At 44.4% G+C, this 16,074-nt stretch overlaps 1 protein-coding gene across 1 annotated transcript in view; it reads right to left on the reverse strand.

Moving 5' to 3' along the window:
• Positions 1 to 7,267: 7,267 nt before the first annotated feature.
• The window catches only part of LOC124798831 (cytochrome P450 6k1-like), a 58,234-nt gene continuing 49,427 nt past the window's right edge, over positions 7,268 to 16,074 (reverse strand). The window contains exons 6-7 of the mRNA XM_047262361.1: positions 7,961 to 8,212; positions 7,268 to 7,434 (exon numbers count right to left, since the gene is read on the reverse strand). Of these exons, the coding sequence (XP_047118317.1) occupies positions 7,268 to 7,434; positions 7,961 to 8,212 (419 nt within the window). The remainder of the gene's footprint in view (positions 7,435 to 7,960; positions 8,213 to 16,074) is intronic.

Below are 16,074 nucleotides of genomic sequence, written 5' to 3' on the forward strand. Positions count from 1 at the left end.
TGTCAAGGCCTCGGCGTTACTACTGTGGAGGCCGAATTGCCACTGTTGTTTCGTAGGCCGTCTGTGAGTTCGTAAAACTGTTTCTGGTGCAGTAGACCACTAAGACAATTTCTCCCTTCCACTGTCACACAGCTAGTCAGGTAACAGGATAGGAGAACGAAGTTTCTACAAAACTCTGACAAATTAGTAACAGAGTCATACAAATGAGTTGAAAGGTTTACTTTTCTTTGTGACTTGTTCAATGATGAAGTCTGCAACACTGTTATAATATAATACAGAAATGCACTGGCTAAGCGGAAATAATCGAAGGTCAACTTCACAGCACATATCAAATGCAATTTAGAACAACTGTCTGTTCACTTCTAAGAGCTCACTAAACGACATTCCCCGTCTATGTCAGACCTGGGCGATGGTCTATAACCAAGTAGACGACATCTGCTCTTCTACACTCCTGGAAATGGAAAAAAGAACACATTGACACCGGTGTGTCAGACCCACCATACTTGCTCCGGACACTGCGAGAGGGCTGTACAAGCAATGATCACACGCACGGCACAGCGGACACACCAGGAACCGCGGTGTTGGCCGTCGAATGGCGCTAGCTGCGCAGCATTTGTGCACCGCCGCCGTCAGTGTCAGCCAGTTTGCCGTGGCATACGGAGCTCCATCGCAATCTTTAACACTGGTAGCATGCCGCGACAGCGTGGACGTGAACCGTATGTGCAGTTGACGGACTTTGAGCGAGGGCGTATAGTGGGCATGCGGGAGGCCGGGTGGACGTACCGCCGAATTGCTCAACACGTGGGGCGTGAGGTCTCCACAGTACATCGATGTTGTCGCCAGTGGTCGGCGGAACGTGCACGTACCCGTCGACCTGGGACCGGACCGCAGCGACGCACGGATGCACGCCAAGACCGTAGGATCCTACGCAGTGCCGTAGGGGCCCGCACCGCCACTTCCCAGCAAATTAGGGACACTGTTGCTCCTGGGGTATCGGCGAGGACCATTCGCAACCGTCTCCATGAAGCTGGGCTGCGGTCTCGCACACCGTTAGGCCGTCTTCCGCTCACGCCCCAACATCGTGCAGCCCACCTCCAGTGGTGTCGCGACAGGCGTGAATGGAGGGACGAATGGAGACGTGTCGTCTTCAGCGATGAGAGTCGCTTCTGTCTTGGTGCCAATGATGGTCGTATGCGTGTTTGGCGCCGTGCAGGTGAGCGCCACAATCAGGACTGCATACGACCGAGGCACACAGGGCCAACACCCGGCATCATGGTGTGGGGAGCGATCTCCTACACTGGCCGTAAACCACTGGTGATCGTCGAGGGGACACTGAATAGTGCACGGTACATCCAAACCGTCATCGAACCCATCGTTCTACCATTCCTAGACCGGCAAGGGAACTTGCTGTTCCAACAGGACAATGCACGTCCGCATGTATCCCGTGCCACCCAACGTGCTCTAGAAGGTGTAAGTCAACTACCCTGGCCAGCAAGATCTCCGGATCTGTCCCCCATTGAGCATGTTTGGGACTGGATGAAGCGTCGTCTCACGCGGTCTGCACGTCCAGCACGAACGCTGGTCCAACTGAGGCGCCAGGTGGAAATGGCATGGCAAGCCGTTCCACAGGACTACATCCAGCATCTCTACGATCGTCTCCATGGGAGAATAGCAGCCTGCATTGCTGCGAAAGGTGGATATACACTGTACTAGTGCCGACATTGTGCATGCTCTGTTGCCTGTGTCTATGTGCCTGTGGTTCTGTCAGTGTGATCATGTGATGTATCTGACCCCAGGAATGTGTCAATAAAGTTTCCCCTTCCTGGGACAATTAATTCACGGTGTTCTTATTTCAATTTCCAGGAGTGTATTTTCTGAGTCGGTTTCTGCCCGTTGTCGTCCGGTTATTGGCGGATTGTTCTCAGCCGGCAGCTGGCCGACGCAAAGTCGATATCTTCATCCTCAGCGCCGCCTGTGGCGCTGGTGGAACTCGCGTATGTGGCGAGTCTCTGTGGCACTGGCGTCAGCAAGCACCTTTGCGACTGTGGTGCTTTTGCCCTGGCTGTGTCTTGTTCCGACGTCACAACAGAAGTAATATGTTCCCCGACATTTCCCAGAACACAATCTCTCGGAATCTCCTCAGTAAACCTTACAGTGATGCGTAACGTCTCTCTCGTAGCCTCAGCCATTGTGCTTTGTTGAGTATCTACACAACTCTCTCGCGCCGACTGAGCCATCCCGTGACGCAACGCGTCACTCTTCTTGGATCTGTCTATCTCTTTCATTAATCAAACCCGGCAAGGGTCCCAGATTTTTAGCCATACTCAAGAACCGGTGGAACAAGAGTTTTGTAAGGATCTTCTTTCGTGGATGAGTTACTTTTCCTTAAGACTTTTCCAATGAATCTCGGTCTAGTATCTGCTTTCTATACATTTTGTTTTCTGTGGTTACTCCTAGGTATTTTACTGTAGCTACTGTTTCCATTAATTTGTCGACAGTTATAATATCGCAGAGTAGAGGATTTCTTCGCCTTGTGTTGTAAGACGTGTATATTTCTATTGTCAATTGCCAACCCACAATTTATGAAAGATGTTTATATTTTATTAATAGGATTAAGTAGAAATAATTAATATTTGCCGTGTTGGAAATAATTGTGGTAACAGGGAATGTCTGCACCAAAGTATTGTTGACAAGAAAGACCGCAAATTGATATAATTTTAAAAAGGGCGGGAGAGACCGCATATGGATACATTTTAAGAAAATAGCGGGAAAGACCGCGTATTAATACATTTTGTAATGGTAGCAGGGATTGTCTGCACCAGAAAGCATTGTTGGCAGGAGAGACCGCACTTAAGCGTTCGTAGGAAGTCAGTAGTAAGCGAGATGTGAAGCGAGTTGGAAGCAGGTCTGAAGCGAGAGGTTGAGAGGAGCAGTGTGCCTGCCAGCCAACAGCTATGACTTACAAGAGATTATAAACGGATGTACAGAGACAGCAACCAACTATTATCATAAGAATAACTAATATTATTGAATTATTTTCTTTGCGAAACTCAAGACGACTGAAGGTATGTTTGCGCAATGCTAGTTGTAAGATTATTGTAAAAAGTAAGTCCCATTTGAACGGTTGTAAAATCATTTCATTACCAACGGTAAATATTTGAAGCGTTTTCCGAATATAATTAATTTTTGCCAGCAGTGTTTCATTACTGATTATAATCCATCCCAAAAATCATCAATGTAAAACTTTGCAAAAATTTTATTGTTGTCAAGAAAAAGTGTAACTATGAATTACGTAACTTCAGTCAAATTAATTAAAGAATAACGTCAGCTTTGCTAATAAAGAATAACGTGAGCTTTGGTAATAAATACAGCCGCTTATTATGAGAGCCCACCAGCAGCTAATAGAGTATAGTAAAATAGAGTAAGTATATTCATGTCGCAGTTCGATGTAGCAGTCAGATGGCGATCCAGTAACAGTAAGAAAGGTAACTACTGAGGGCCACGACTACGACACATTCTATGTTTCGTCGAAACAATCAGAAAATCACTTTTAATAAGCAGCAATTAAGTTTGTATGCGAAGACTGAGAAAGAGAATCAATTTCAAAGGGAAGATTTCATTTGTTACTATTAAGCAAGAGATAGAAATCCTAAGGAAAGGTTTCATAGCTTATTGTAGACTGGAAGGTTGAGTAACACAAAAGAGATATAGAGGAGACGGGAAGGTCTCAGTGTGAAAAGTCTTGTGTACGAGACGCCTCTCAAAACCGTAGAGGATCTCCTGGCAATAATTCTCACTGACTGCGACACTGTTAACTGCTATGGTCATCAGTCCCCTAGAACTTAGAACTACTTAAACCTAACTAACCTAAGGACATCACACACATCCATGCCGGAGGCAGGATTGGAACCTGCGACCGTAGCGTTCGCGCGGTTCCAGACTGTAGCGCCTAGAACCGCTCGGCCACCCTGGCCGGCAATAATTAGGCAGTGAATAAATAACAAATAAGCTAATGCAAACAACAAGTTCGAAACAATAGATGACGATTGGTAGGCGACAATGAGCAGTCTAGTACTCGGGGCCGATTTTTCGTGCGCCACCCTGTACCACTGAAATGATATTGTAGAAGTTATCCTATTCTCTTTACAAAACGTGACACCAGACGCTCAATTATGGAGCACAGGCTTCATTCGGTTGTAAGTCGGTCTGCCTTCAATAACAATGGACATGCTCTTTTTCCTTGGACCAAAAAGACGGAAAATGGCCATTCGTGTGTGCCGTGCCGTCTTCCTTTGCATGTGTAATAAAAAAAAAAAAAAAAAACCCTTACCTTTTTACAAGTATTTCTTCCGCTGTATATCGAAATAGTGAAGTAAGCAGATATGCTGTTTTGTTACATGAAATATGTATGTATTACATACCACGTAATTTTATACATTTACGTAATTATAAAATACATTTTAATTAACCGGTCATGGACGCTGAATAGAATACGAAAAGAACCAGAAGTTCAGAGTTCAGAAAACGTTTCAAACAGATCTAGCGGGCTTACACAGCGAACGAAACGAACAACTCTATACTGAACTAGAGTCGGCAGTGGAACTGCGACGAGTGGCCACGCGAAGAAGGGCGAGTCCGGCCGATCGAGACCGAGACAGATGGGAACGGGAGACCGAGGCTGGGACGAAACCGGCAGGCGTGCCGTTGTAAGTACGAGACAGACCGTTTCCCGTTCCTGGGAACTATAAATAGAATGCCGCGACCGAAGTGAACTGTGAAAGACCGTTCCTTAGAATTCGTTCATCGCTCGTTCCGATCATCTGGGTGAACCGTTCCTTTGGACCCGTTAGTTCGCGAACAACCCATTTCTAGATATTATTACCGTAGCTGCCTGTAGTTGAAAGTCCAGTGTAAAAGTCTTGAACTGTGAATTCAGTGATTCTATTTTCTTCAATAATAACTTTCTTTTTATTTGTGTGATTATTTAAGTAATATATTTATTAGCAAAGAAAACTTAATTATCAAATATTGACTTGCATTCCTCAATAAAGATAACTCTTTTATTCGTAGTAACTATTCACATGATAATTTGAGTGCTGAAGATAAATCTAAACTTAGAACACAAATACAAAACATAAAATAGAAAATACAGCACTTTTTTCATTTTTAAATATTTAACAGTGTTATTGATTAACATAATTTTTTCATTTAACAATAAGATGTTTCGCATGTTTGTATGAAATTTGTAATTTATGTTCAGATGGCCTGTAATTAAAAATGAAAAGATGTTATCTTTATTCGAAAGTTACGATTCAATATTTGTTTTTCATCATTTCCATTTAGTAATAGACGTATAATTTAAATAAAATTAAAAACAAAGTTGCTCCCAGTGAGATTCAAACTAGCGACATCACAATCATCACATTGTGCCTCTACGTACTAAGCTACTGTCGACTTTATTAATAGCATCGGTATGATCTGTATAACTAACACAGGCAATATTCTAAGAATCGAAGGCGGTCGTTTGAGTTTATCTGATTTTAGAATTGTGTCGTACTGCTTGCCGAGATTAATGATCGTAGACTGACCGACAAATACTTTAGATCTGAAGAGAATCGAAGAGAGCCAGTGACTATGGTGCCCTTGTCAGGTTAAAACTCGTATTTACACTCAAAGGCGTATAAGCTATACAATCCACTATTTGACCGATGTGCGAACAGAACAGATACGGAGCGCATAACATATCCGAAAATACGTAACTCAGGTACACTGTAGTCGTTTCCACACGTCTTGAAAACAGTATTCCAACACTGGAAAGCACTGTGACGATATGAATCGAAGGACACACGTGTAAGACACGTGGCATCGCAGGTTATCAGCGAGCCACGTACGACTTCACCTATGGTCACTTTTCACCTCCATCGTCTGCCCACCACGCACTCGCTCGTATCCTCATTGACAGCGCTCTCATTCGGACGTCACGGGCAGACAGCAAACAACGGGCAAACTCGACCCGTCGCGTATTCGCGGTACTTACAAGCAGCTTCACATGGAAGGTGGTGTAAAAGTGTTTACAAAAAGCCGGCAAAACTATTGAAATACGCATTCCGTGCAGACCCACTGCGGCAATTTACCGATTTATCCGGGTCTTTTTGTTTAGCGACGTAAGTTTCTAATACATCAAAGGATTCCCTACGTTTTCCTGTAGCATTTCTGTGCAGGATTTTTAAATTTTCATTCTGTTAATAATACTGAGGGTTTTTTATTACTGTGGTGCCCCGATACTGATTTTTTGTTTTTGATACCAACATCGAGGGACCCGCCAGTTTTTACTTTGTACTCTTTCGTGCTGTCTTGACACCACTCCAATTGCTGCGAACCCTTGTGTCCTAGTTGTAATGTTACGTTATAGTTTTAATTGTAGATTACTCGTTACCTTAAAAGCCAATCGCACGCTATTTTTATGTAGAATGTGTTCAATTTTATCTTACGCAGCCCTCCTGTGCGCCATTGCAGCAATTTTCTTTTTCGTTTCATTGACTTTATTTTGTTGAGATTTACTGAATTGCTCCACTCTTTATTTTATTACATATATGTTATTCTACTAAAAATATCAAGTGCTGCATTGTGGTCAGAGATTTTGAATACTGGTACCATAATGTGCTGTTCTACTTCACTACTCTCACGATGCCAAAGAGTAATTGAATAACACTCTAGAAACAAAACGGATACGACGGAGACGTACAGTTGTGTACACAGCATCGCCTCAGCATCTACCACCTCTTAGTCACCTTCAGTGTGGAATTCCGAAGGGCGAAGATTGTTGAAAGAGGCCAAAAATACAGAAGGCTCTACAAGTATGCGTCAAATGCTCGAGAAGAGCCATCGTACCAGTCACAACGGCAGTTTTCTCAGAGGGCTACAGTGGCATTATTTCGTTGCTGATGGTGGTCACTTCGAATACGTTCGGTCGCACAACAATGTCGCATTAATGGTAGCTGCACTTCATTTTTTCCAAAGACTTAAAGTATCAAAGAGTGATTGAAGGTTCTGAATCCTCCTTGAACTGCAGGAAACGTTGGAGAATTATGCAACAGGTGAATAAAAAATTTACTACAAACCATATTTTGTAGCTGGAATGAAATAATTTATTGTGTCCTCACCATTTCCAACCACAAAGATGATATTTACAAAACAAATAGTATAAAAAGTTACACAGACAAAGAATGCAAAAGACGGTTGAGAGTAACCAGTGAGATATCTTTGATTACTTCCTCTGGACTAGTTTCAGTTGTATACCAGTAGTAGACATCAGAACCGCGGACCATGCACTGTACTGAAGAGGCACCTTGGTTTCTTCACATCGGCGAACTTCGTATTTGGACATCATGTACGCCAGACCGATCTTAGCCTGAAGAAGACCCAGACGCATACCTGGAAGACAAAAATTAGTCCAGTCGTATGAGTCACATTTTGATTTCCAGTAGTCTCGTGTATAACTAATCACGCTAAGGTTATTTTTAAAAAAAATAGTTCAAATGTCTATAGGCACTATGGGACTAAACATCTGAGGTCATCAGTCCCCTAAACTTAGAACAACTTAAACCCAAGTAATCTAAGGACATCACACACATCCATGCCTGAGGCAGGATTCGAACCTGCGACCGTAGCAGCCGCGTGGTTCCAGACGGAAGCGCCTAGAACCACTCGGCCACCGCGGCCGGCAGTTATTTTCCAAAGGAAACATAGATATAGGGAAAGAAGCGGCTTCAAAATAACGATTATTACAAAACGAAACCCAGTTGTCCAAGAAAACGTAACCGACGTCGGTTATCAAACAACTATCTTAGATGAAGCAGTTGTTAATAAAGAAATGCGTCACTTCAAATGTGTTGCAAACAATCGTAAATTTTTCGCATGCTTTGTCTGCTGTACTCATAGCAAGAGTCTGATTACTTACCTATACAGTTCCGAGGACCTTCACCGAACGGCATGTACACGTATGGGTGTCTTGCCGCTTTCTGCTCTTCTGAGAACCTCTCGGGGTCGAAGCGTTGTGGTTCTGGGTAGTACTCGGGGTCGTGGTGGAGGGCGTAAATCGGGACGAACACAGGCGTCCCTTTCTCAATAAGAGGTCCTCCATCAGGAAGCTGGAAGTCGCGTGCGCATCTTCGGTCAGTGCCAGCTCCCGGTGGGTGTTTTCTAAGAGTCTCTGTGGAACGAAATGAATGTATATAGGAAATGAAGCAACTGACACACGCAATAGCGGTTACAAATTTATAGTTTTCAAGATTTTCAGCGACTTCGCTAAAATGAAAACGAAGCGCTACATGCATCTTTTCCAAAATGTCTTTCTTAGTGTTGCATTAAATTGTTTTATTTTGATACTTTTCGGCCATCAGATGATGTATGAACTACAGGTAACTCAGTTCTAGACCGGTTCGTTCTGCGAGGGGCGTTCAATAAGTGACGCAACACTTTTTTTTTCTGTTCTGACAGCAAGTTGGGTTTCTTCAGGATTCCAATTCACCATATTATTCCCGACTGTTCTGACTATAAAATCCTATTTTTCAACATAATTTCCGCTCAATGCGACCACCTTAGACCGGTATTACACTATTAAATTTCTTTGTCCAATATCTTTGTCAAATATCTTTCTCAAAGAAATTTGATGGTGTAATAGGGAACTTTGTCAAATTTCGTCAAATATTTGATAAAATCTAGGGCCTCACTGTAGATTTGATCAAAGAAGTCGCTTGTCTTCTGTCAACTGCAATGTGACGTGTTATCACGTGGAGCGCTACCATCGCTGCAGCGTTCTGTCATCTGTATTGTTTTTATAAACATTGCTATTAAATACAATTGGTGTGTACCGACAACCACAAATTTAATAGAGATTTATGAAGCTGATGATGCGCTTTACAACGTGAGGCGCCCTGAATACAAGAATAGATTACGAATATTGGAGACCTGACCTGAGCTAACCTAACTCTCTCCTGCAGCAAGGAATCGGAGTGTTACAGTGAGCCTGTCTTCTGCAGATATAGCAGTTCTTAAGTGAGTATTGTGCTTTGAGATATGAGGAATCACTTCACTGAGCACATACAGAAATGTACGCTCATCCATTCTTAAGTAATTGATATACAACTTGATGTCCTCCACTGCAAGCTCACGTAAGAAGTTTTGTTCGATGCTTTTATCGTGTCGCCGTAAAACCCACCGCTTCACACAGGTACGCTTCCTTTTTTCCCCCCGCTTCTCTTCCGCATGTGCACACAGTGTAATTGTGGTACATGCAACTGCTGCGGTTAATAACAAGTTGATGTTGTCAGCCATGTTGAACTTGACGAAGAATATGATGACCGTGTAATACCCCTTTTTAGCTCCACGTCAAAGATGTTTGTGAAATATATTTGACGAATATTTGATCATATCTTTGACAAAGAAATTTGATGGTGTAATACCGGCCTTACGCCACCTTACTGGGAGGACTCGTATGCCCGCATGGTACCACCGTCGGAGCCAGCGTCGCCACATCCTCACGATCTGCCTCGTAACGCACAAATAATTCCGCACGGATGGTTTTTCGTTGCTATTTACGCTCTTATGTTAGGTGGCGTGGAAGCCAGTGGGAACACACATCTGAACTCCCGAACTAGTGGACGAATGTGCCAGCCGTCCAAACAAAGATGTCCAGTTGAGCAGCGAGTTGTTTAATTCTGATCCGTCGATCACCTCGATTGGGAGTCAAGAAATATATTCGCAGCTGCGAATATCAACAACCATCACTTGTACACTATCGGCCATTAAAATTGCTACAACAAGAAGAAAAGCGGATGATAAACGGGTATTCATTGGAAAAATATACTATACTAGAACTGACATGTGATTACATTTTCACACAATTTAGGTGCACAGATCCTGAGAAATCAGTACCCAGAACAACCATCTCAGGCCGTAGTAACGGCCTTGATACGCTTGGTCATTGAGTCAAACAGAGCTTGGATGGCGTGTACAGGTACAGCTGCCCATGCAGTTTCAACACGATACCACGGTTCACCTAGAGTCATGACTGGCGTATTGTGACGAGCCAGTTGCTCGGCCACCATTGACCAGACGCTTCCAATTGGTGAGAGATCTGGAGAATGTGCTGGCCAGGGCAGCAGTCGAACATTTTCTGTATCCAGAAAGGCCCGTACAGGACCTGCAACATGCGGTCGTGCATTATCCTCCTGAAATATAGGGTTTCGCAGGGATCGAATAAAGGGTAGAGCCACGGGTCGTAACATATCTGAAATATAGCGTCCACTGTTCAAAGTGCCATCAATGCGAACAAGAGGTGATCGAGACGTGTAACCAATGGCGCCCCATACCATCACGCCGGGAGATACGCCAGTATGGCGATGACGAATACACGCCTCCAATGTGCGTTTACCGCGATGTCGCCAAACACGGATGCGACTATCATGATGCTGTAAATAGAACCTGGATTCATCCGAAAAAATCACGTTTTGCCATTCGTGCACCCAGGTTCGTCGTTGAGTACACTATCGCAGGCGCTTCTGTCTCTGATGCAGCGTCAAGGGTAACCGCAGCCATGGTCTCCGAGCTGATAGTCCATGCTGCTGCAAACGTCGTCGAACTGTTCGTGCAGATGGTTGTTGTCTTCAAACGTCCCCATGTGTTGACTCAGGGATCAAGACGTGGCTGCACGATTCGTTAGAGCCATGCAGATAAGACGCCTGTCATCTCGACTACTAGTGATACGAGGCCGTTGGCATCCAGCACGGCGTTCCATATTACCCTCCTGAACCCACCGATTCCATATTCTGCTAACAGTCATTGGATCTCGACCAACGCGAGCAGCCATGTCGCGATACGATAAACCGCAATCGCAATAGGCTTCAATCCAACCATAATCAAAGTTGGAAACGTGATGGTACATATTTCTCCTCCTTACACGATTCATCACAACAACGTTTCACCCGGCAACGCCGGTCAACTGCTGTTTGTGTATGAGAAATCGGTTGGGAACTTTCCTCATGTCAGCACGTTGTAGGTGTCGTCACCGGCGCCAACCTTGTGTGAATGCTCTGAAAAGCTAATCATTTGCATATCACAGCATCTTCCCCCTGTCGGTTAAATTTCGCATCTGTAGCACGTCATCTTGGTGGTGTAGCAATTTTAATGGCCAGTAGTGTATAACGGAATGACGACAGTGAACATTTGTGCCGGACCGGAACCCGAACCCGGATTTCCCGCTTATCGCGAGCGATTTCCTTTGCTGTTAAACTATCTGAGCACACTTCACGGCCAGATCAAAACTTCCACATGTCGTCAATCATGCACTCGTACATCCATTATGAATATTCCAGTGCAGGGGAAACATTTTAATTGAAAGCCGCTTGCTCGGTGCCGACTGATAAATACACTCCTGGAAATGGAAAAAAGAACACATTGACACCGGTGTGTCAGACCCACCATACTTGCTCCGGACACTGCGAGAGGGCTGTACAAGCAATGATCACACGCACGGCACAGTGGACACACCAGGAACCGCGGTGTTGGCCGTCGAATGGCGCTAGCTGCGCAGCATTTGTGCACCGCCGCAGTCAGTGTCAGCCAGTTTGCCATGGCATACGGAGCTCCATCGCAGTCTTTAACACTGGTAGCATGCCACGACAGTGTGGACTTGAACCGTATGTGCAGTTGACGGACTTTGAGCGAGGGCGTATAGTGGGCATGCGGGAGGCCGGGTGGACGTACCGCCGAATTGCTCAACACGTGGGGCGTGAGGTCTCCACAGTACATCGATGTTGTCGCCAGTGGTCGGCGGAAGGTGCACGTGCCCGTCGACCTGGGACCGGACAACAGCGACGCACGGATGCACGCCAAGACCGTAGGATCCTACGCAGTGCCGTAGGGGACCGCACCGCCACTTTCCAGCAAATTAGGGACACTGTTGCTCCTGGGGTATCGGCGAGGACCATTCGCAACCGTCTCCATGAAGCTGGGCTACGGTCCCGCACACCGTTAGGCCGTCTTCCGCTCACGCCCCAACATCGTGCAGCCCGCCTCCAGTGGTGTCGCGACAGGCGTGAATGGAGGGACGAATGGAGACGTGTCGTCTTCAGCGATGAGAGTCGCTTCTGCCTTGGTGCCAATGATGGTCGTATGCGTGTTTGGCGCCGTGCAGGTGAGCGCCACAATCAGGACTGCATACGACCGAGGCACACAGGGCCAACACCCGGCATCATGGTGTGGGGAGCGATCTCCTACACTGGCCGTACACCACTGGTGATCGTCGAGGGGACACTGAATAGTGCACGGTACATCCAAACCATCATCGAACCCATCGTTCTACCATTCCTAGACCGGCAAGGGAACTTGCTGTCCCAACAGGACAATGCACGTCCGCATGTATCCTGTGCCACCCAACGTGCTCTAGAAGGTGTAAGTCAACTACCCTGGCCAGCAAGATCTCCGGATCTGTCCCCCATTGAGCATGTTTGGGACTGGATGAAGCGTCGTCTCACGCGGTCTGCACGTCTAGCACGAACGCTGGTCCAACTGAGGCGCCAGGTGGAAATGGCATGGCAAGCCGTTCCACAGGACTACATCCAGCATCTCTACGATCGTCTCCATGGGAGAATAGCAGCCTGCATTGCTGCGAAAGGTGTATATACACTGTACTAGTGCCGACATTGTGCATGCTCTGTTGCCTGTGTCTATGTGCCTGTGGTTCTGTCAGTGTGATCATGTGATGTATCTGACCCCAGGAATGTGTCAATAAAGTTTCCCCTTCCTGGGACAATGAATTCACGGTGTTCTTATTTCAATTTCCAGGAGTGTACGATAGTACCTGTGGTGTTCAAGAGTACGATGCAATGTTCCTTCAGACATGCAATTATTCTGAACAACACAGTACTTCTGAACAACACAGGCACTATATTATGGAATGAGAGTGTCCGCACGTTTCAACATTGCAGGAGTCACAGCTATGTGCCTTCAGCCGATGTTCGCTGCAATGTCTCCGGAGATATTCTGCAAGCGCTTATGAATACCTGCGATGTTCTGGTTTTCCGCCAAAAAGAAACTCAGTAACAGCTCTCTGCTTAGAACGCATGCCCGTTACAGACCCCATTTTGAAGGCTACGTGCACTGATGGCGTCGCCACCTATAGGAACTACATGAACCTACAGGGGCTGCGGCGGCAATATTCCACGATCACCCACAACAAAGTCCGCATTATTTCAACCGAAATTGGCCGAGAAAAATATGTGTGGCGCTGGCTATTGAATGACCCTCGTAGTTATAAAACCGAGTTCGGTTTCTAACTAATGAATCTCGCACAAATTCTAATTCTACAAAACGAAAGGCGGAAATCAAGCGAATTGTTAAACCTAATCTGTAATTACTGTATCGAACAAAAATTCGAATTCCATCCTCCCACAGAGGTTTAATTAACTTATTACAGAAACTCATCAAATGACCGTTTCCACAATCACTGTCCAATTAAACAGCTCAGCGTGATATCTTTCATGTATTTGGTTGTGATGAAGTTATTCCATTTTCGTTGTTTCACTTTGCTTTAATACACTACCTCGACGTTGCTGTTACTCAAGAGTTGAACAAAATTATACATTTACTATCTGCTTCGTAACACATACGAAACATATGAACCTTTTAAAGTGTAAAGTTCGCTGACAAGTGTTCCAGATTTCTTAGCTGCGAGGTATTAGGCATTGTTAAGTCTCTTACTCTTTGTTTTTCCCCTGTTTCCGCATTCTCAGTTAAGTGTGTCATCATCAGTCAATCAATTTACATCTTTTCGTGGAACTCTGAATTCTGTGAGAAGCGATAAAATTTTGAAACACTTTCGAAAATATCACAAGTAGTTTATAAGCAAGGGAAATGGTTGCCGGAACCCCCAGTTTTGAGGAATCTTGCTAACCACGGCTTGTTCGTTATCCTAATTCTAGTAACCAAGCTAATTCTAGTAACTACATTCGACTTTACATCTTCTGTTTTGTAGGACCCGTTAATGCTCCATTGACGTCAAGATAGTTTGGAAAACGATCACTTGCTCAATGGGCTGGGAAGGATACTCGAGTGACGTACCATTGGTTGTAGCCTGGCCTGATAACGGAATCTACAGACAGTTTATATCAGGTTTCCCGACGGAGATATGAACTTTGTTCCTTGCGAACTACTCCATCATGCTCGGTGCGCTTCAGGTTCATACTTCAGTGACACAATACCGGTGTTATTTACAGTGATTAGGAGAGAATCTAGCAGAATCTGTCACATAATATGCAGTGCAGTAGATAGTATGAGGACACTAAAACGTAACCGACAGTAAAATCATTGTGTTTCCATGCAACACATGGCGCTTACTTGTATCACTGTGACAGTTATTTGACATATTCTTAAAAAACATCCAGATATTATTTGCCACTAGTGCACGATTGAAGAAATCTAACGTATTCATTAGCAACGATAAAATCGAGTTAGTCAAATAAATAGAGGTAGGGGTGTGAGGTTACAATTTTTTGTCCCTTTCGTTGCCTTTTGTGCTCTTTTTCTTTTTTTAACACGCTAAGCGCGCCTCCAGTCCTGTGGAAATGAGTGTACTTTTCGTTTGGATAAAATCAGTGCATGGGAGCGACAGTATCAACGTTAAAAAACCCTCGTCATAATTTTGATGAAGTTTATTAAAACATTCAGTACAAAGATGGGGCCAGATTTGCATTTATTACAAAAGCTAACCAAGCACCTGTTTAATTAATTTTCTAAGTGAATTGCGCCCATGTGTTTCTGTGTTTGTCTTGTAACTTTCATAAAAATATTTACGCACTTCATGCGCCTTGCCTTCTGCTGTTTCCAACTGATGTTTCCTTCTTTTTGTATCTACACTGACTGGTTCTGGTATATTCTGTTTGAAATTTTCTGTCCCATCACATCTTGCAATACATACAACACAATCACACCAGTGGCGTTCAGGCAAAGAACGAATGTTATGTTCAGATACAATTTTACTGTCTTTCTCAGTGGACTGCCATATGCACTCATCTGATCAGAGAGGCCAATAGCAGATTTTCCCCTATCGCAGCGGAATTTAAACATTCTGATATAATATTCGTGTCTGTTTTGTTTCAAATATTCCTGAATATAATTCGTGCTCGTCGATACATAGCTTTTCAGAAGGATCATAATAGTTTTAAAATTTTGGTTCCATCCGTCAATAATGAATTGAACTTTTGAGAGGTGATCTAAAGCATCAACTTTTGTACTGCCTGAGAAATGCAGCATTCTCAACGAAATTTCGAAACGATCTCTTATCATTCCTTTCCCGGGTATATTTGAAAAAAAACAGTGGATCCTGGGATCAATGTGTTGATGGAAGTTTCATCAATCCCACCAACAAAATTATTTCAAACACCGTTTTATTTCGTTCAATCCAATCCACAAAATGAACTCAAACACCGTTTTTTATCGTTCTTGTTTGTTGGCACCCACTGATTCAAACGTTTGGAAACCACTGTCGCTTGTGTGGCATAAATATTTGTTCGTCCGTTGATGTGTCTGAGTATTCATCTGTGACAAAAAGTAGACAAAAATCATCAATTTTGATACACTTTTGCACATTTTCATCGCTCCCTTTGGCACCATGGTCAGTCGTATCATCATCATCATCATCATCATTTAAGACTGATTATGCCTTTCAACGTTCTGTCTGGAGCATAGCCCCCCTTATAAAGTTCCTCCATGATCCCCTATTCAGTGCTAACATTGGTGCCTCTTCTGATGTTAAACCTATTACTTCAAAATCATTCTTAACCGAATCCAGGTACCTTCTCCTTGGTCTGCCCCGACTCCTCCTACCCTCTACTGCTGAACCCATGAGTCTCTTGGGTAACCTTGCTTCTCCCATGCGTGTAACATGACCCCACCATCTAAGCCTGTTCGCCCTGACTGCTACATCTATAGAGTTCATTCCCAGTTTTTCTTTGATTTCCTCATTGTGGACACCCTCCTGCCATTGTTCCCATCTACTAGTACCTGCAATCATCC

The sequence above is a fragment of the Schistocerca piceifrons genome, chromosome 5 (assembly GCF_021461385.2).
Source record: "Schistocerca piceifrons isolate TAMUIC-IGC-003096 chromosome 5, iqSchPice1.1, whole genome shotgun sequence".
In the NCBI taxonomy this organism is placed as follows: domain Eukaryota; kingdom Metazoa; phylum Arthropoda; class Insecta; order Orthoptera; family Acrididae; genus Schistocerca; species Schistocerca piceifrons.